Source organism: Tursiops truncatus, chromosome 6 (genome assembly GCF_011762595.2).
Source record: "Tursiops truncatus isolate mTurTru1 chromosome 6, mTurTru1.mat.Y, whole genome shotgun sequence".
Lineage (NCBI taxonomy): Eukaryota > Metazoa > Chordata > Mammalia > Artiodactyla > Delphinidae > Tursiops > Tursiops truncatus.
This window is the reverse complement of record NC_047039.1, coordinates 49,421,236-49,442,454: the sequence shown is the minus strand read 5'-3', so window position 1 is coordinate 49,442,454 and position 21,219 is coordinate 49,421,236. Positions and strand designations below refer to the sequence as shown.

At 32.9% G+C, this 21,219-nt stretch overlaps 1 protein-coding gene across 10 annotated transcripts in view; it reads left to right on the top strand.

The window, feature by feature from the left end:
* Positions 1-21,219, top strand: part of CNTLN (centlein) — a 330,872-nt gene that overhangs the window by 170,174 nt on the left and 139,479 nt on the right. For 7 of the 10 annotated variants that reach the window (XM_019934875.3, XM_033858062.2, XM_019934873.3 and 4 more), the window contains 4 exons: positions 11,229-11,405; positions 13,206-13,331; positions 19,042-19,163; positions 20,532-20,651. In XM_019934875.3, the coding sequence (XP_019790434.1) occupies positions 11,229-11,405; positions 13,206-13,331; positions 19,042-19,163; positions 20,532-20,651 (545 nt within the window). The remainder of the gene's footprint in view (positions 1-11,228; positions 11,406-13,205; positions 13,332-19,041; positions 19,164-20,531; positions 20,652-21,219) is intronic. The other 3 variants (XM_073806096.1, XM_019934874.3, XM_073806097.1) reach the window with 3 other exon arrangements.

The following is a 21,219-nucleotide window of genomic DNA, read 5'->3' as shown; positions in this document are numbered from 1 at the left end:
AGCAGTGCAAATGATTTTTAAATGTTTATCTTATTTCCATCTACCCTAATAATCTCTTAATAATTCTAAATTTTTTTTAGACCCTCTGGGTTTTCTATGCAAACAGTACGTGATGATGGCAGTTTTGTTTCTTCCTTAAAAATCCTAATTTGTTATACTGATCTTTATACATTTTACCATATAAAAGTTCAATAGAAGTGGTTTGAGTGGGTGTCCTTGCCTTGTTCCTAATTTTAAAGGGACTATTTCGCCATGGACTATGACGTTAGCCATAATTTTCTTAAGGATACCCTTTTATCAGATTAAGGAGTCTGATAAACTAATATCATAAATGGTGATAAATTTTATCAAATGTTTTATCTTTTGATACCTGGGACACTTCTAACCTTTTATGTATTGCTTTATTCATCTTACTGATATTTGTTTTTTAAATCTCTATGTATGACTGAAATTGGTCTGTTATATAACTTTTTGTACTGTCTTTATCTGGTTTTGGTAATAATAGGGCCCTCATACAATGCGTTATTGAGCTAAAGAAAGAATTAGAAAATTGGACTATTAAGATGACAAAATTACTCAGAATATAGTACAAAGATACAGCATGATGGGGAATATGAAAGACGTGAGTGGACATGGAGGAGAGAGTGAGAGTCTAATTGTAAAAGGTGAGATAGAGAATAGAGGAGTGGTAGTAGACTCTTCAGCTATATTTTGGGTTTTTTCAAATCTGCCTGGTCAGTTTAACTTTAAGTCTGCAAGCTTCTTATTGCTTCACTTTTTGGTTTTTACTTTTTTCTTTTTTAAAATAATTCATAACTAGCATGAGCATATGACAATTCTAAGAAACTCCCATTGACACAGGAGTTAGGGCTTTTATGGTGACTCACATAAATCAGGATAAAAGGCATAATGAGGTTAGTTTAGTGAATTCAAGGCAGATAGTGGTGGCAGGCAGTGTATTTGGAGATAGAGAGGGCTTTGCCTAAGGTTCCTTATTGACATCTGTAGATTGAGGTGAAGAGATCTATGGAAATTAGGTCTTAGCCCCAATGCGTGGCCTTTCCTTCAGCCCCAAATGATAGTGGAAGAAAACCTAAGGGAGGCATGGTCTTAGACCCTGCATGTGGCTCTGTGTTTGTATAAAGGGTATACAAAGTAAATGAAGAAAATATATTTTATGTAATTGGAATCATACAGTATATGAATTTGTATCCTGCTTGTACAATTACCATTATAATACGATTAAACGTTTGAAAACATTTTTAATTCTTTTTTTTTTTTTTTTTTTTTTTTTTGCTGTACGTGGGCCTCTCACTGTTGTGGCCTCTCCCGCTGCAGAGCACAGGCTCCGGACGCGCAGGCCCAGCGGCCATGGCTCACGAGCCCAGCCGCTCCGCGGCATGTGGGATCTTCCCGGACCAGGGCACGAACCCGTGTCCCCTGCATCAGCAGGCGGACTCTCAACCACTGCGCCACCAGGGAAGCCCTGAAAGCATTTTTATGACTGCCTAATAGTCTAATGGAGGAACGTACCATTTTTTTAATCTAAATATTTCCCTACTTTGGGGCATTTAACTTATTTCAATATATATTTTTTCTATTTCCTCTGATTTTATACTGTGATGAACATTTTCATTTGTCTATCTTTATTCTCATCACTTGTTTCTGTAGAATGAATTCTTACAAGTAAAATCTCTATGTCAAAGATTATGAACCTCAAGCTTTTGAATATATACCATGCACAGTAAACTACATTCCAGAAAGATTATACCAAATTATCTTCTCACAGTGTATGAGAGTGCCCAGTTTTTATAACCTTGCAAGCATTATTATCATCTAAAAATAGCCTTGTTAATTCATTCTTTTGTTTTTCATCTCTGGAAACTAGTGAGGTTTTTTGGTTTTTTTGGGTTTTTTTGCAGTACGCGGGCCTCTCACTGTTGTGGCCTCTCCCGTTGCGGAGCACAGGCTCCAGACGCGCAGGCTCAGCGGCCATGGCTAACGGGCCCAGCCCCTCCGCGGCATGTGGGATCTTCCCGGACCGGGGCACGAACCCATGTCCCCTGCATCGGCAGGCGGACTGTCAACCACTGCGCCACCAGGGAAGCTCTTAGTGAGGTTTTCCACTTTCACTTTAAACTTGATTTTTTTTTGCAAGTGTTCTATCAGTTTGCATTTTTTTAAAAAATGTATTTATATACATGACCTCAAATATATACTAAAGGAAATAAACTCTACATATTTATCACACATATTTTCACATTTTATTGTTTGTCTAGTTCATTAATGATTTCTAGACTCAGTTCTAAGATTATTATTGATAACTTTTTCCTGAACCTTTTTTCTTAAGATTGAGATGTACACCTCTTTTGTGCATTAGCAGGTATTAAACTTCATTGTTTTCCTTGTCTGTTTCCCCTCTGAAGTGTGAGCTCCTTGAAAGCAAGAAAAGTTGGTGTCTTATGCTTTTATCCTCACTGTTCTTTGCCAGTGATTGATACTTTGATTTCGATAAATGCTTTTTAAATGAACACATGAAAATGTGTATATCCTGGTTCCATACCCATTTAGCCTATCCCAAAGTGATCCAAGTATTCTTTGACACAGCAATTCCAATAAATAGGAGGAGGAGCATTAAAGCATCAGTTTTGCAAGGGATTATCTTGTTATGATGTGGAATAGTTGTCATTTCTTTAGCAGTGCTGAATTGATTATGTATAATTTTCCAACATAGCAAAGGAGAAAAAATACCAGTATTAGTTAGCTCTGATTTCTTGCCAATCAGAGAGTCTAGTATTGATAGTGGCTACTTGGCATCAACTAAACTATTTTAATTTCTCAGTTGGCAGAAAGGAGATCAGATTGTAGTAACTTAACTTAGACTCAGAATGCTATTAAGCCTTGTCATACTGTAGTTGGGAAATATTATGCCAGAGTTCATAATTGGTTCACTTGTTTGCTTTTTATGATTTTTATTCTCTTATTGTTTCAATTATACTTTTTTCTCATTTTCAACATGGAAGAATATCAGTCTTATACTTTCTCTAGGTACCTTACTGCTACAGCACCAAAATTATTTTTTAATTATTTAGGACAAATGTCGCCTGTAAGTAATTTTAAATTATACTACTTATCACCATCTTATTTCACACTTAACTAATTTTTAATTTGTATATGTAAACTCATTTTGAAAAGTTGATTTACTCTACAGCATTATTTTAAGTAAAAACTGCTTTGTAATTTATTGCTTGATTTAATTATACGCAACTAGTTTATATTTTTCATCTATTTGTATAGGTAGGCATGGCCACAGAAGTATATGGGAAATGATCTCCTGACAGTTCCGTATTTAATCAACCTTCGGGAGAAAACAGTAATAAAATTATACTATGACATCATTTTTAACCTTGATAAATGAAGAATTTTTTTATTTAAAAGAAAAATTTGAAGTCTTTGTCTTTTGTAGGTTAACTATAAACTTTTTTCTTTCCTAAAGCTATTTGTGTATTATATCCACAACATTTAAACTCGTTATAATCATATAACTCTACTTTTCTGCTTGAAAAATAAACTATTTCTTCTAAAAAAAAAAAGGCTTCCAATAGATATTCTGATATTTTAAGCCTGCTTTAAGTTCCAAGCAGTATGAAACAGCCCAAGATATTAAAATCTAGAAATGTATCACGTATAATAGAAACCGCAACTCAGCTTTAACTACTCTATAGTGGCACTTCTCTTGCCGCTATAATAAAACTTAAGAATGTTTTAGTGATTTTTTTCCCTACTATTATTCAAAATTACATTACCCTTACTGAAATCTGAATGGCTTTTAGTGGATTAATTAAACTGTAGCTGGTTTGCCATCTGGGTGCAGCTTGTTTAGCTGCCTTTCCATGGAAAGATTTCTCATGGAAGAAAGACTATTTTTTTTTGTTAGAATACAGCTGCTAGGATTCACTTTCTAAAAAAGAAATAATTATTCTTTCTTACATGAGATTTGTGATGAAATTCAATTTGGAAAATAAAAAACCATATTTTTGCCTTTCTTTTTAAAGATTATTCATAGTACAACACAAGTTTTTAATATTTTTTATAAATTTGTAAAAAATACGTTTTGTGTCTTGATAACTTGTAATATTAAGTAGATCCTAGGTTTAGGCTAGATGTGAAAAAATGGAAAAGAGGGAATTAACTAAATCTGATTTTTATGGCTCAAGTGGTTTCATTAAATTAGAGTGCTCTGTGTTGTTCATTAATGAACTTGTGCCATATGCTTTAACTGTTCTGGTCAATAGCTGATAAAGAAAGGCTTTGGGGTTTGCTTTTTCGTTATTTTTTTATTTTTATTTTTTGTGAAGCTGGATAAAAATATCCATGTGATGGGCTTTTATCAAAGCAGTTACTTTGAATTCAGTAACTACTACTGAGGCAATATGGCTCGCAATTTGCGACACAAAGGTAGTCATACATTATTGGAATACAGCCTACTGTGCTTCACATTACACAGATGTGAAGGCCTGATTATAGCTGCTTCATAATTAACAGTGATCCGATTTGTTTTGTGGCATAAATGGTGCATGTGTAGAACATTAGCCATGGCACTCTCATTCAAATTCAACTCAAGGGCTCAGCGGCAGGCGGGTCACGAGCTTCAGGGAGTAGAAGCACAAGCTCCTCCATATGTTCTTGCTGCATCTTACTACGGCTATGAGTGCAAGATAAGTTCCCCAAAGAACCTAATCGTGTTCTGTAATTACAGCGCGGCTTTCTGCTGGCTAGAAATGAGGGAGAAGCTAAAACACTCCCTCATCAGATAATTTGTAAATTACTTTACATGGCGGATGCCTAACTCAGTTGGTTTTCAACTGCTGAAATTATAAATAATTGTAACAGATGTGGCAATATGGCTGGCCTCCAATAAATGAGGCCCTTGATAATTTGGCCAACTCTTTGACAGGCCAATTTAATAAAATGTGAACAAAATCTTCTTGCTAATAATTTATCATCCTTTTTCCCAGTAGAATAAATTTAATTACCCTAGCAGTTAACAAGGTCACACCCAGATGCCAAACTCGGCTACAGTTTTGATAATGCAATCAGGAATTGAGAGGTGATGACAGCGTTGTTGTTTTTTTCATTACCTGGCTTCACATAAACACAGGTGGCGTAGCTTTCTTGTCAGTTTTTAATAATTACAGGCTATTATGGAATGCATAGTTAGCAGATTGAAAACCACACTTTAGTGAATTTGTTTGAGTATGATTGAGGTTTTAATGTATAGAGATGATAATGCATAACAAGCATAGTCCCTTGCTTATACCATTAGTGCACAAATTTTGATTTTTTTACTGGTGACATAAGTGTCAAATGTTTATAAAACTTAGAGTATGCATTATAATAGGTAACGGATTACACATTTCATTCCTTGAATCTAGAAATTCATTTTAGGATACCATTAACAGATATACTTGAAATATTCAGAAATCTGGCAGACTGTGAGGCTTTATAACATACTTTGGAAAAACCTGATTGTGTTTAATTTTGCTTTTTAAGGTAAAAAAACAAATCTATAGAAAAGTCACTTAGTCTTTTAATCCTAAGTTTTAAGTAAGGCCAGGATTAGTTTACTGTTGGTATTAGAATCTGTAGTCAGTGTGTATACTACACAGTTAATACTCTAAACACTGTTCTGTGACATGTAAATATCACTAATTATTGTCAGTGCAACCTAATATTTACATGTCATAGAAGAAATAATTAGCTTTTGGTTTCTCAATTTCATAACAAAGATACTGTTGTCTACTGGTTGTGACTCTAAGCCAGTAAAGCATCCATATGGTGTATGGATAAATTTATGACATTAAAATTTCCCCCTTTATTTTGCTGTGCCCTGATTTGGCTTTACCACACAAGTGTTAGATACTAAAGGAAAGTTTAATTTGACCACTTTATAGTACTGAATTTTTCAGTATTGTGTTATTAGGTTGGTGTTTATGAGAAGAAATGGTGACATTTTAAAGTTTACCTAAATGTGGTAAATAATTTCATTATATTTTGTGATCTCTAAATGTAATCTGAGTATATTTGGGTTAAAAGTGAATGGATGGAAGAAATGTAAATATTTATATTTTTTAAAAGAGAGTGCTAGCTGACTTTGTTCATAAATTTATTACTCAATTTCATAGTCTTTCTAAAAGGGAGGTGTAAGTTTAAGTTGGTACACTTAATTCCATTTGTGAACTTTTGTGACAAGACTATTTTGATTTATGATATCATGTTGATTTAATAGCTTTCTTTTTTCTTTATTATCTTAAGACTATATGATTATTATTGAAGTCATCTGTTCTCAGGTTATGGATGACTCAGCTAACTATTTTATAAATTGGCAATAGATATATTTCTGCATTTCTAAAATCAATTTTAAATGAAATGTAAGTTTTTGTAGAGATTCAGGATTTCATGAGAAGAAAATTATATGTATATTTGTAAATATATATATGCACTTTTTAAATATTCTGTCTTCCTCCAAGAGGAATTGAGTTGCTTTTCAGAGAACTGTCATTCAGGATGTCAGTTTCTCATATATATATATATTCATAGGGGTTGGATATTTTATATACACAAATATTACAGATTTTAAACATACATATATGTTTTAACCTATACTTAATTTCCAGTGAGATATTACTTGGAGAGAAACTATTTCTTTTGCTGAGGTATCATGTCCTTTTTAAGTATTTTTGTTTTGCAATAGGCTATATTATGTGTTGACAGGTTTGGAGTTTGTAAATTTCTTTTTTTTTTTTTTTTTTTGCGGTACGCGGGCCTCTCACTGTTGTGGCCTCTCCCGTTGCGGAGCACAGGCTCCGGACGCGCAGGCTCAGCGGCCATGGCTCACGGGCCCAGCCGCTCCGCGGCATGTGGGATCTTCCCAGACCGGGGCATGAACCCATGTCCCCTGCATCAGCAGGCGGACTCTCAACCACTGCGCCACCAGGGAAGCCCGGAGTTTGTAAATTTCTTAAATAAGTGAGATAATGTATATGAAATGCTTACCTAAAGCTAGGCACTCAACACTTTTCACTAAATGCTAGTTATTATTTTAATGAAGTAGTAAATAAATTAGTATTTTAAATTAAAACTTATTAACAGGACAAAACAATTTAGCTTATAATTCTTTGTAATTGTGATAGTTGTGGAAAAAATTTCTATTTATTAAGCAGCATTCACTCACCCTCCACTGTAGTAATGCCATACAATGTTGCTTGAATTTAAAGCAACATGACTAGATATTTAATTTATGTAGTGTTTTAAAAGTAATTGGCACAAGGCTTCACTTCCCCCCTCCTTCTACTCTAATAGCTTTTACAGGAGTTTTTGATCAAAATTGCCTATGTGAATCAATGTGAAAAAGAAGTTATGTATTAATAATAGTTAATTTAAAGAGATTAGTTCCAGTTGGAGGCATTTGGATGCATACTCCACTGATCATTTCTTATCAGATTATCTATGGTCTAGCACCATACCATTATCTTCCAAGATTATAAACTAAAAAGTGCACAAGGATTTTTGACATTAGAGGAAAAAGTTTATTTATAAAATACTAATAATTCTTAGCAAGAAAAGTTAAATTTTCAAAGATTCTAAGATTTTTAGGGCAATAGATGGAGTGAACTTCCACAGACAGGCGATTGATTGTCTTGATCTTGCTAGGCCTGTAAAGCAGCGCTTAGAAAGGGTAAGAATAAGTAAGGATATATGAAGATATATATTATGCCTATAATAATTATACATGTAATTATTATGTTTAAAAAGCTGGTTAAATGAGTATAGTATGAATGGGGGACAAAAGAGTAACTTGACAGTCAAGTAACCTGACAAACACTACTTTGGTAGTGTGATCAAGTTCAGTGTCAGCAGTCAAATCGTGTTGATAGTATGTACCCTTGATATGATATGATGGCTTCTGTGATCTTCCTCCCAAAAATTCATAACCCCAGTCTAATCATGATGAAAACATAGACAAATTCCAGTAGAGGGCCATCCTATCAAAACAATATACCTAAATAGTACTCCACAACACTGTCAATGTCATCAAAAATAAGAAAAGTCTGATAAACTGTCCCAGCCAAGAGTTGCTGACATGACAACTAAATGTAGTGTGGTATCATGGATGGGATCTGGGGACAGAAAAGAACATTAGGTAAAAACTATGGAAAGTTGAATAAACTAGGGACTTCAGTTAAAAATAGTGTATGAAAATTGGTTCATTAATTTTAACAAATGTACCATATTAATTTTAGTTGTTAATAATAGGGGAAACTGGGTAGGTGGGGATGGCAGGTGGAGGAGAAGTCTCTATAGTATCTGCTCAGTTTTTCTGTAAATGTAAAGCTGTTATAAAAAATAAAGCTAGTAATAAAAAAGAAGTTAAACGTCAGAATTAAAATGGTTTTCCTTTTCTCTTTAAAGTATGGGAACTATATCCCAAACTTATCGTTAGTGAATTCTGAGAGATGATATGATAGAGGCTTTCATTTGTATTTCCCCATCTGTACTGAAATTTTTATACTGAACTTTTTATCCCTTTTATTTGCAGAAAAAATTACATTTTAAAAACTATTTAGTGACATGTTCATTGTAAAAAAATTAGGGAAATTCAGATATGTATGAAGAAAATTCACATATAATACCTCCATTCAGAAATAATGCTGTAAATTCAGGGTTTGGTGAAATTTATGTCTATACAGTATGCTGTATTCTTCTGTAACCTGTGCCTTCCTCACTTAACAGTTTATCATGGATATCTTTCTGTATCAACCCTCAGCATGATTAGAACAAAGTCCAAGGCTTGGTACATTATGTTCTTTGATTCATATTTCAAAATTTCCCTAGGAAATTTGTAGCAGTCTATACTCCCACCACCATGTTCTCAAGATACAAGAGTCATAAACTGAGTCTGGCCAATATTGTAAAATTAGATTTCTCTTAGAAATTTGAATTCCTCCATTCTTTTGAAAAATCAGTAGATCTGGCAGTAGTGGGCCACATTCCTCTGTGAAAACAGCTGGCTGGAGCTGAATAGCTACTACCACAAATACCCTCTTTATTCCCTCAAAATGAGGGTGACTGCGATTTGATGTTTCATTTTACTTATACTTTTAAAAGTGGTTATATTAAGAGAAATGTGAAATACTTCATGTGCATGTATCTCTAGCAAAAGTGATAAAAGACGAGAGAGAGAGAGAGAGAGAAAGAAGACTCCATTTTTGAAAAACTGAGAGAGTGCATAGGTTTCCTTGTGGAAGTAAAGTATATATGTATATGTTCAATATATATACAAAGTGTCTCTGTCGAATGAATTTTAAAGCTATAATTTAAACATAACTCATTTTACTTATTTATTTACATTATGGCTCCTATGTGAGCTGGAGTTAATCACTACTTAAATAGTATTTTAATTTTGAAGTTCTGTTATTGTTTACTGACGAATTTTAAAGGAATTCTGCCTAAATAAGAAATCTTTTATTATTATAGTAGCAGTGTCCACTGTTGGAGGCTTTTTAATATCTTCATAAATATTTTAATGATTTAGAATTGCAGCTTCTTGACCAAATATTCATGTTTTTATATTCTTATCTGTTGCATTATAACCCAATGATGACTTGGAAAACTCATTTATTAAAGAGCAGAGGATTGCTTATTGGATATACCAATAAGCTAAAATTATGTTTTTCCGTTTTTTTTTCTAAATTTTTGTTTGATTTTGAATAATTTATTTAAAATTTCTTTGGTAAATGATGTGATATTAATATATTCATTGTAATTTTATTTAACAAAACCAGAACAAGACTAGGTAGCCTTTGTAAATTGTTCAGATTGGCAGCCCAAAGGAAAAATTTATAAGCATCATAAATCTGTTTACAAAAAAGGAGGAAAGAATAAATAAAAGCCATACAGTGGTTAAAGGAGGAGAAAAGAATAGGTCAGACTCCTTTAGAGTTTGGAAGAAAAGTGCTTAAGGTATTTTAATTTGATGTTCAATGCAAGCTAATAGAGTCAGTATTTAATATTGTAAGTTTGGTAACAGTACAATATAAACACCATTCTGAGGACAATATTTAGTGTTGTGATAGAATAAAGATTGGGAAACAAATCAGGTGACATATATGAGGAAAGTGTAATAGTATGATGATAGTATACTGTAATAGTATGATGATAGTATAATGAGATGATCCTTCTCTTTATAGAAATTACAGGTTAGGATTAGTAAAAATTTGCCTATCCCCTAAAAAAAGAAAAAAGTAGTCAAAACCAAGAAAAGGTAATATTTCTCATTGTTAGTTCAGAAGAGTTAAACATACATATTTTTCTTATAATCCTTAGGAATATCATTTAGGAAGGATGGGGCTCTCCACATTTTAAATGAAACTATTTTCAGGGCTACTGGATCCATGTTGATAATATTAGAATCATAAGATCTGACTTTTCTTTCCTGGAAATCAACAAAAACTTGGTTTCACTATGATCTAGTATTTTTGTTTTTTGTAAATGGAGTGGTTAATTTGAAATAGTGTATATGCATGGATTTTAATGGTCTCAAGTATATTCAGTTAAGATGGTGGTACAATTTTGTTGAATGCTAGTTTTCATGAATAGGTTTCTTACAAACTTAATTTTCCTGTGATTTCTGTTGTTAAAATGTGGTGCTTACCATTAACAGTTTATCTGGCATGGGAATAAATTTCAAAGGAGAATACTGTGAACTCTGCTGACTTTAAAAAGTATCAGAGTTCTTTGAGTTATTACTAAATTATAATACATTAAAAGCTAATTAGACGTATAGTGCTGTTGGTTTCCTTTTCTCAGGTTTATATTCAGTGGTATTGCATTAAGCATTTACTGAGGAAATACCTATGTGTATAATCATTAATTTGAAATAATTTTATAGATGAGTTGTGTATATCATGCACAACTTTAAATTTTTTCTCCTGAAAATCTGTATGACAGTATTACTTATGAAAATATTTACACAGACTCTTGGTTATTTTATTGAAAATGCCATTCTATAAGGATGATAGAAGCTTAGCTAATTCAGGTTTACGGTTTATTTTTGAAATGAAATGTTCTTTCTTGGAATACTTATGATTTATATAATGTAGTAACATATATAAATATTTGCATGAATGTGTAAATAATGTAAGACACAAACATACTTTTTAAAATAGGTTTCTCAGCAGCCATCTTTATCGAGCTTAGAAACCTTAATGGTCTCACAGAAGTCTGAAATTGAGTATTTACAGGAGAAACTGAAAATAGCAAATGAAAAACTATCAGAGAACAGATCTACCAACAAGGGTTCCTCAGAGAAGAGCATCTTGACAAGTACTGAAAGGAAACATAAGGTAGGGGCATTTGTCATTTTGTGAATTTGTCAGGATGAGGTTGGCAAGGCAAGTGATGAAGTTAAAAAACAAACAGCAGCATTTACTTCTCTGCTTATATTTCTGGAAGCTTTTAAAAAATATTCTGTGTCAAATGTTTTATAAAATCATGGCTGGGAGTAGCAAGTTTTCCCTTTTTGAACTGAATAATATGTTCCTTATTTAATTAATTAAATATATTAGTAATGATATACCTCTTTCGCAGTAAATTAACATTCTTATATTAAAAAGTTTTGATAAGTATCCCTCATCTATCTAATCTATAGATAAATTAAGTAGAAATTTAATGTGGTATTAGTCCTTAATTCAATTTTCTAATTTTAATTAGAAAAAAAATATATCTTAATGTTTCTATTTCATTGAGCTGTCATATTTAAAATACTGCCCATGTGGAATATAAACTATAAAATGGAATTTAACATTAATATGTGCAGTTACATATTTTCAGATTTAAAGGTGTAACAGTGGAGAATAATAAGCAAATTTTTTGTGGCATGATTCTTATTTATTAATGTCTCAGCTTTTCCTTTTTGTGGTATTTATTGCATATTCTTATTATATTGCAAAAGATTCTATGAACATTAATATAAACATTTCAGAATATCACATTGTAAATATATTATTTCTATATAAATTGAATTAAGCTTTTCCTAAAAGTAAGGAGTTTTAGAGGTATGTTTCTCACACTTGTTACTTCAGCAGTAGAAAATATTTTTAAAAGTAGAAAATCATGTTTTCAATTCTCATTCTTTTCATTTTTTTCCTATGAGTAGGACAAATGTCTTAATAAAGGAAGTATTTAAAATGAGACCCATGTTTCTGTGGCATTCTTATTTACTCCCCCTAATATTATTAGTAATTTTCAGAACTAGCTTTATTTATGTATGTATGTATGTATTTAAACATAACTCCGTTATATGTTTCTTGCCATTTTGGAGTAGTTTCACAGCATTGAGCTTTATTTAAATGAAAGAAAATACTCCTAAAATTGAGAGACCTTATAGGGCCTAATTTGGTTGTGTGCTGTATTGTTGAGCTTTAAAAATGTACTGCTTTGTTGTTTCATTGCGTTTAACAAAAGTCAAGCAAATGAGAGTGATATTTTGAAAGAATTTTCTTTCTTTTTCATAAGGACATGCAGTAAGCATGAACAATATGTTGCCCAGCTTAATAGTTGCTTTCACATATTCCTTCTCCAGATTGGTATATGAAGCTGTACATAATATAAACACACATTCTTGTCTCTAGTTAGCCACATTATAGTTAATGACCATATGGTCATTATGGTATAAGATCTACTGTCTGTTGTATTTATATTCCTCAAGCATATTGTTCCTTCAACTTCACAGTGTGTTAAACTATTTCAAAGGGAAAAAAATCCTTTCCCTCTTGTTTCTGGTTGTCCTATCAAGTGTAACCTTGGACCCTTATAGAGCAATTAGACCAGCCTCTATCCCCTCCTTTGTAATGAGGTTTCTTGCATTTCTGAGTCTATAACCCTTTAGTCTTCCCTAATGGGACATCATTATTCTGAAAGAAACAATGTAAATGTAAATGAATATTCTCATTAATGAGTCACAGAGAAACCTTTAGCGGTAGCACTGTGGTAATTCTGCTTGTTATTTCTCTGGTATTCCATGCAAGATTTTTTCTTTTTATAATTCATTATTAGTATTCAAAATTACTTGTTCTTTAATTTTGCATGTCTTTCATAATCCAGTGTTCCAACTAGTTCAACCATGTCCTTGTTTTATTCTCGAGGAACCACCTGTGAAACGCTCAAGGTCTTTGTCCCCAAAGAGCCCTTTCTTAGACTCAGAGGAGCTAAAGAAGCTGAGAAATGCTGAAAGAAAGATTGAAAACTTAGAGAAGGTACTACAGCTAAAGGTGAACATTAAATCCTTTCTTTAGTAATAACCTTGCATAGGTAAGGATATACCAAAGTAAACATTCATTTCACAAATTACTGCTTATCATTTATCTTTCCTGAATTTAATTACTTTTTAAAAAATGTGTAAATTGGTTAGTCTAGTTCTTAAGATTTCTGAGGATCATAAAGTAATAAAAAATTTTGCTACTTTAAAAACTAAATGTTTATTCACTACTTTAAAATTATTAGGGAATATTTTGACTCTGTATTGAGAATAAATTTCTTACAGTTTCTCAGAGACCAAAAAATACAACTACAGCAAATGGAAGGGGAAATTTCCTGTGGTTCTTTATATATGATAAACATACACAAAGAAACGTGAGTTAACAACTATGCTAACCTAGTTCAGGCCACTTAAAATTGTCCTTTACAGAAAAATTATACAAAGTGGCAAATAAATATGTATTATTTTTTCCATTTCAACTGAATTTGTCTCAGAATGCATGACATTTGATTCTGTTGTGTTCTTCCAGTCTTTAAGAAGCATATGCATTTATTGTTCTATCTTTAAGAGTTTATACTTTCCAACTCATACTTTGTGAATTATCTTTCTCAGAAGAAGTTGGTTATGTGTATTGAACCAATTTTATGTGACTATATTGAGGGCTTTAATTTTTTCTGTGAATTTAATATGGCTAAACTTGTCATTCTTCATTCACAACTACCAGAAGGCCAACACTATTTGAGATTTAGCCATTTAACTTAATCTCAAATAGCTTTATAATATTCTGTGACAAGCCCAATTTACCGATGATTAGAATCCAAATATTTAAAACTTAGATTCTTTGTCAGATAGATTATTCTTAGGAGGAAAATGTTTTGTACTCTAGAGCAAAATATAGTTTAGAGATATAGTTAACCGTAAGCTACAATTGGAAGTTTTTTTCTGCCTTTTCACTAAACATTGTTTTAATTTATATTTATTCAGATTTAAACTATTAGTTCTAAACAAAGGAAGATTATCATCTATTGTTTCTCCCAAAAATAAAATGACCAGATGAGCTCAGCTTGCTAACATTTAGCCTACTTGAAATTTATACACCTGTAGTTATTTGCTCATTCATTTGTTTACTCATTTGTAACTTATTGGCTAATGCAATTAACCAAGCATTGTGCTAGTCACTTGTATAACAGGAGAAAAAAAATGATGCTGAGTAAATAGTTAGAATCTAGTGTATTGGTGTGAACGTGGAGGTACAAACAGGATATTATGGGCATGTTTAGGACACCATCATCCTTCTTTTGCATAATTCTTGAAATTTACATACCAAGGCTTCTACTTCTGTCCTCTATTAATCTGGGTTCTCTGGAGAAATAGAAACAATAAGATATAATCCTTTAGTCTTCCCTAATGAGATATCATTATTCTGAAATACGTGTGTGTGTGTGTGTGTGTGTGTGTGTGTGTGTGTGTGTGTGTGTGTATAGAGAGAGAGAGAGAGAGAGAGAGAGAGAGAGAGATTGATTGATTGATTTACTCTAAGGAGAATTGGCTTATATGATCACATGATTATGGAGTCTGAGATGTCCAAGATCTGTAGTCGTCAAATTGGAGATCCAGGAGAGCTAATGGTATAGTTCCAACCTGAGTCCAAAGGCCTGAGAACCAGGAGAGCTAATGATGTAAGTTCCAGTCCCAGTCTGAGTCTGAAAGCAGGAGACCAGTGTCCCAGCTCAAAGACAGTCAGGCAGAAAGAATTCTTTCTTACTCAGCCTTTTATTCTGTTCAGGCCTTCAGTGGATTGGATGAAGCCCATCAGATTGGGGAGGGCAATCTGCTTTATTTAGTGTATTGATTCAAATGTTAATTTCATACAGAAACACCCTCACAGATACACCCAGGAACAGCCATTAACCAAATACCTGGGCAGTCAAATTAACATAAAAAATTAACCATCACATATCCCATTCAGTAGTAGAGCAACTCCACTCATTTGCCCCCAAAAGTCTGTGAGTCTTTTTTAGTTCCTTGTTTTTGGCAGGAAGGAGTAGAGCAATTCAGACATTTTTAGATCTATTCTCTTCCACTTCTTAAATTTCTTGTTTCAGAGAGTCTCAGAAACATTATACTAATTTATTTCCTCATTCCTTTTTTCTAATAACTGCTCTCTTGGATGAGGCCTCAAGTTTATTTTTAGAGTAAAATTATTTTTCACACAATTTCTTTTTCATTTATATTTTTTCTGTATTCTTTCAAGTTAATTGATGATAATTGTGAATTTCAAATGATTGTTTTCTTTCACAGATTTGCAAGATAAGGGAAAAATGGGAGCAAATTTTTTTCTTTGCATTTTATCATTTGGTAGGAAAGGATTTCTTATTTTAAAGGAGCAAAATAGCTGAATGAAAAAGGCACTATAATCAGTAGCATTTAACAAAAGGAATGGGTAAACAAAACATGTATATTAAAGCAACTCCAAGGAGAGTAGTTGGGCCCAGGGCATTTTTAAATTTACAACCTGACTTTAGTAAATGTAACTCATATATAGTGAAGACAGAAGACCTGTTTCTATCTTCTTGATTATTAGGCTATAGTATTAATGCTATTGCTATTACTCAAGCACATGTGAGTATAAGGTAAGATAGGAATTAGTGGTGTGTTTGTGTTAGTTTCCTAGGGCTGCTGTGACAAACTACCATAAACTGACTAGCTTTAAAAGAACAGAAACGTATTGTCTCAAAGTTCTGGATGCTAGAAAAGTCCAAAATCAAGGTGTCAACAGGGTTAGTTCCTTCTGAAGTCTGTGTGGGAAAATCTGTTCCATTCATCTCTCCTAGCTACTGGTAGTCTCAGGTGTTCCCTGGCTTATAGATGGCCTTCTCCTTGTGTCTTCACATCACCTTCCCTCTATTCAAGCCTCTCTCTGTGTCTAAATTTCTCCTTTTTATGAAGACCAAACATATTGGATTAGGACCCACCCTATCTCATTTTAACTTGTTTATCTCTATAAAGATCCTGTCTCCAAACAAAGTCACATTCTGAGATAATGGGGTTAGCACTCCAACATATCTTTTAGGGAGAGATTCATTTCAACACATAACAGTGTCTTATGGTTTTTAAAATACATCGGGATCATGGAGCTCCTTTTGAAGACCATTCCCCACTAATACACGTTGAATTTTTGTCATGGTCTTTCCCATGTTGGTATTCTTTTGAATACTGCTCTTCAAGAACCTAATGGGAACATGGCAGACAAAATGTTCCTTGCTTAAATATGTGAGCAATGGATTAACGTTTTTCTATTTTTGTGATCCTTTAACATACCAATGTGCATTGTGAATCTATAGGAAGGTAGAGATACATTATTTATCAGATTTACTTGATTATACCTATTAAGATTTCCCAAAAGACTGTTGCTCCATGGAAGATACTGTTGGAAACACTAAACTAAAGACAAAAGGCATGATCATGGCATGGTAGGTAGCTTTAGGGTCCCAAGTTGATCACCAAGGTGGATTGAAGGGAGGGAGGGAGGAACAAAGAAATTTCAGGAGCCTATGGTACATATGTACATAAATTTTGATACATTGACATGCTCTTCATGCATATTATTCTAATACTATATATTATAATAAAATATAATTGTATAAACATTAACATATTGTCTTACTAAGCTCTCTTCTGTGGCTAGTTGTACCTGTTTTCAAGATGGGCAACCAATGTTGTAGAGTCAATAGTAATAGAAGAGATGAAAGTTCTTATTATAAAAATCTCACCCAATTCCAAATCCTGAATTCATGGGTGTAGTGAATTATAAAATTTAATTTGGAAACAGTGCATCAGAGCTTTATGAAATTCTTACTATCCTTGCGATTACTAGTGCCATGAATCTCTGCTTTACTGACTTTCAATTGACTTTTCAACTGACTTTTTAATTCATGAAGTTTATACATTCTGCTGAAATTAGACATCCATGGAATCCTTGGTATTCTATAAATGTTTTTTTCTTAACTTAAGAAACCTTGCTATCATACTCTGAAGATTGAGCCACTGTTTTATTAATAGTGTACATGTTCTTAGTTTGCTTTATGACTGTCAAGAAACCTTTGAGCAAACGATGATTTGATCAAGAATCATTTCTGTTCTTATCAACTCAGAAGTAGAATTACAAACATCATTGAGAAAAGTCAGTTGATGCAACTTTACTATTTTCTAATATTTTAGTCATTGAGACTTGTTTGTACGCAGAAGTTAGAGCCTCTAGTTTAGCTAGTTTAATTACAAAATACATAGAAGTTACTCTGTAAATATTTTATTGAATGATCTAATAAATCGACCTAGTTCCATGACTGTCCATGGGATATTTTTGGCTTGCTGACTTTAGAATGCAGGCTTAGTAGTTGTGGCGCATGGGCTTAGTTGCTCCGCAGCATGTGGGATCTTCCCGGACCAGGGGTCGAACCCATGTCTCCTGCATTGGCAGGCAGATTCGTAACCACTGTGCCACCAGGAAAGTCCATAAATAGCTTCATTTTGAAGATGGAGAAATTGAGACACGTTGAATTTAAGCAGCTATGTCAAGGTAAAATTTAGTAAGTTTGAGCAGCAGGAGTTGAACTTTTATCAGCACTTAACACCCTGCATATAATAGGTTATTAATATATGGTTCTCCAATTGAAACAAACAAAATTGAATTCTGTATCCTGAATTTTTAACCATAGTATTAAACCATGCTACTTTTTATCAAGTAATTATGCAGTGGCTGTGATTTATATCTTCTAAAACTCTTTAGAATAACATTTATTGTAGTTTCCCCGTCAGTGATGCCGTTTTCATGCTTTTTCATCAAGCACTTCCATTTCCATATGGCATACATACCACTCGGTACACACAGGGCTCAAATACGTCCTAATAACTACTTAAGAGAATTATTGAAGTTTTCCTACTAGATATATATTCAAAGTATAATGGCAACATATAAATACTGTTGAGACAGGTAAAATTGCAGTAAAATAATGCAGACTCTATAAGGTATTAACTCACTGTTGGGATGAGAGACAGATAGTCAATGAAACAGTACATTTGCCTTCTAAATGATAAGGGCATCACTGTTAATACTTGGGAAGAGGACAGAGTAAAAAGCTCACTTTTGCTTTGAGCCTCTATTGGGCAAGCACAGTGCCAGGGGCTTTACCTATATGTTAGTTTATTTAGTTTAATTGTCATAATATAGATTTCTGTGTTCTTTTCCATATTCTATAGTAAAAGAAATAGAATTAATTTAAATAGTGTTCTTAAGATTATGGTCTTACTATGATTAGTGTCCTTACACTAATTATATGTGCACTTATAACTAACAAAATAGTGATGCATTATGTGTGGGCAAATCCTGGAAAACAAAATTTAATATGTAAGATTGGTTCATAAATACATGTATATATACTAATTATCAAAAGGGAAAGGAATGAAACAAATTTGATGCCAAAATTTTGAGATTACTTAAGTGATTTTTTAAAATGCCATGAGTGCCTCAAATTTATCAAGCAAACCTGTTCTGTGACTTTAGGAATTCTTCTTTTTCTTCTGCTTAAGTAAGTATTACAAATTAATTCATATTTACATACTATTTTCTTTCAAATTTCAAACTTAGATTGGTAGCCTTTTATTTGTAACATTATACTAATACTTTGTTCAGACTTGTATACTTGCTTTTTTGTGTTTTACAGAGCCAAGAAAATGATGAGCTAAGAGATGCCCATGAAAAACACAAGGAAAGGCTACAGATGTTACAGACCAACTACAGAGCAGTAAAAGAGCAATTAAAACAGTGGGAAGAAGGCAGTGGCATGTGAGTTACATAGCTCATAAAGCCATTTCCCTAAATATTAAATGGAACTGAGTAGCATCATATAGGTGATTTAATGGCTTTTGTTTGATTTTAAAGAAATTATTTGGTAGTCAGATCTTTATTGAGGATTTTAAAATAGAGAATATAATAAGTGAAAATAGAAATATCTTAGCAATAACTATAGATTTTCCTATCATTTGCAGAAATAATTAGCATAGGTGATTATGAATGATTGTATATATTTTTAATATATAGAGAGTAACTTAAAAGTATATAACAAAACAAAAATAGTTCAAATCCATATGATTGAAAAACTACTTTAAATAAATAAATAAAATACTGGTGTTACAATATATATAACTCAAAAAATATTTAAGTTTTATTTGAAAGATGAGAAATAGGAAATTCACATATATAGTTAACTATCTTAAAACTACTTCAACCTGATATGCAATTTGAAAATCTTTTCTATCCATCAGTTTGTTCTGCAGCTTATCTGAATGAATTGGCAGTCTCAGTTCAATTGCTCTGAACAGGTGTTCAGATCTTGGTTAGCCGTAAATGGCTCCCCTGTTAACAGTATCAACAGAGGGCAAAGGACTGAATGAGTACAGAAAATCTACTACCCTCTTATCTTTTGAGATGGATCCTTTAGGGCAATGTTGATGATACACATTGGTCTGTTCTACAGAGAAATAGTTTCTAAATTAGCCAGTACTGCACTTTTACAAAAGAAAAATGAACAGTTTGTTTTAGGTACAGAAAATGAAAACGTAAAGGGCATTTGGCATGTTTTATAGGTAATTGTCACATCTGATTTTTCCTTTGAAGAACAGAAAGTGTTTCATATTGCTTTTCAGTAAAGCAATGATAAATCTATTTGTCCTGGATTTAGCCTCTGCTTACCTCACTTTTTAGTAGTCACTGGAAGTTTGAAGACTACTTGCTAATTATCTGATATTCTGATATTCACTGATAACTGCTTGTTTTAAGGTAGAGCACATAAACCACATTCAGATTGGTTGACAGCAAATTCTAGATGTGTTGATTGCTTATAGTCCTTTTTTGAAACTGTGACATTTCTGCAATGTAAGTTTTATTACTAGTAGAATGAATGAGAGAAATAGACCTGAGAATATCATGTGTTTGCTTAAAAGTTTGCTTTCCATAGCAGCAGTTTAGCTTTTTAGGAAATCATGATCTAGGATTTTAATTTCTACATACTTAGGTTTTAGGAAATTCATTGCATAGTGAACTTGATTTAGAAATTTGGTCAATAGATATTTTTAAATTTTATGGAATGTATAAATGAATTTTTATTACACTTTGAACATGTTAAGTAAGAAAGCAATTTCATTTTAAAAATAGGATGGAAATCAGGAAAATAAAGAGAGCAGATCCCCAAAAACTTCGACAAGAAGATTCTGATGCTGTATGGAATGAACTGGCCTATTTCAAAAGGGAGAACCAGGAGCTAATGATTCAAAAGTGAGTTTCTTTTTGTAACAATGTCTACTTAGATAAACATTTGAGAGAAATTCTTTGTGTCTGAAAGGCCATGAGAGAAATTCCTTATAAAACTTGGAAAATGAAATAATCTGGTTTGCCTGTAAAAGTGAGAAAAAAAGATTAGCTTTTAAAATATATATATGTGTAATGCAATAACAAGTTGCACATTTGCTAGCTGTAGCTGAAACTGTATAATATGATCTAGGGATTGTGTTAATTAATGTGGCTCTCATCTGTTGGAGGTGTCGCTCTTCATTAGCCTGTATTTTAGACACTGCCGTGCTTCATTTTTGGAATGAGGTGGAGAGGGGATAACCTAGCCAGGCATCCTTGTTTGATCTCCTAGATACATACGCAATGCAGAATGCCTGAGCTCTCTTGGTTCCCTGCCCTGTCCTGCTAATCCCAGCTGAGCTCATTATGGTGTAGCCTTGCTGCTACTCTTGGAGCTAGAGCTGTCCAAGCTAATTACTGGTAGCAGCAGAACTGCCTGTTAAAGGTCTGGTATGGATCTGCTAACATGGTCCTTGGCGGTGACCTGCAAAAG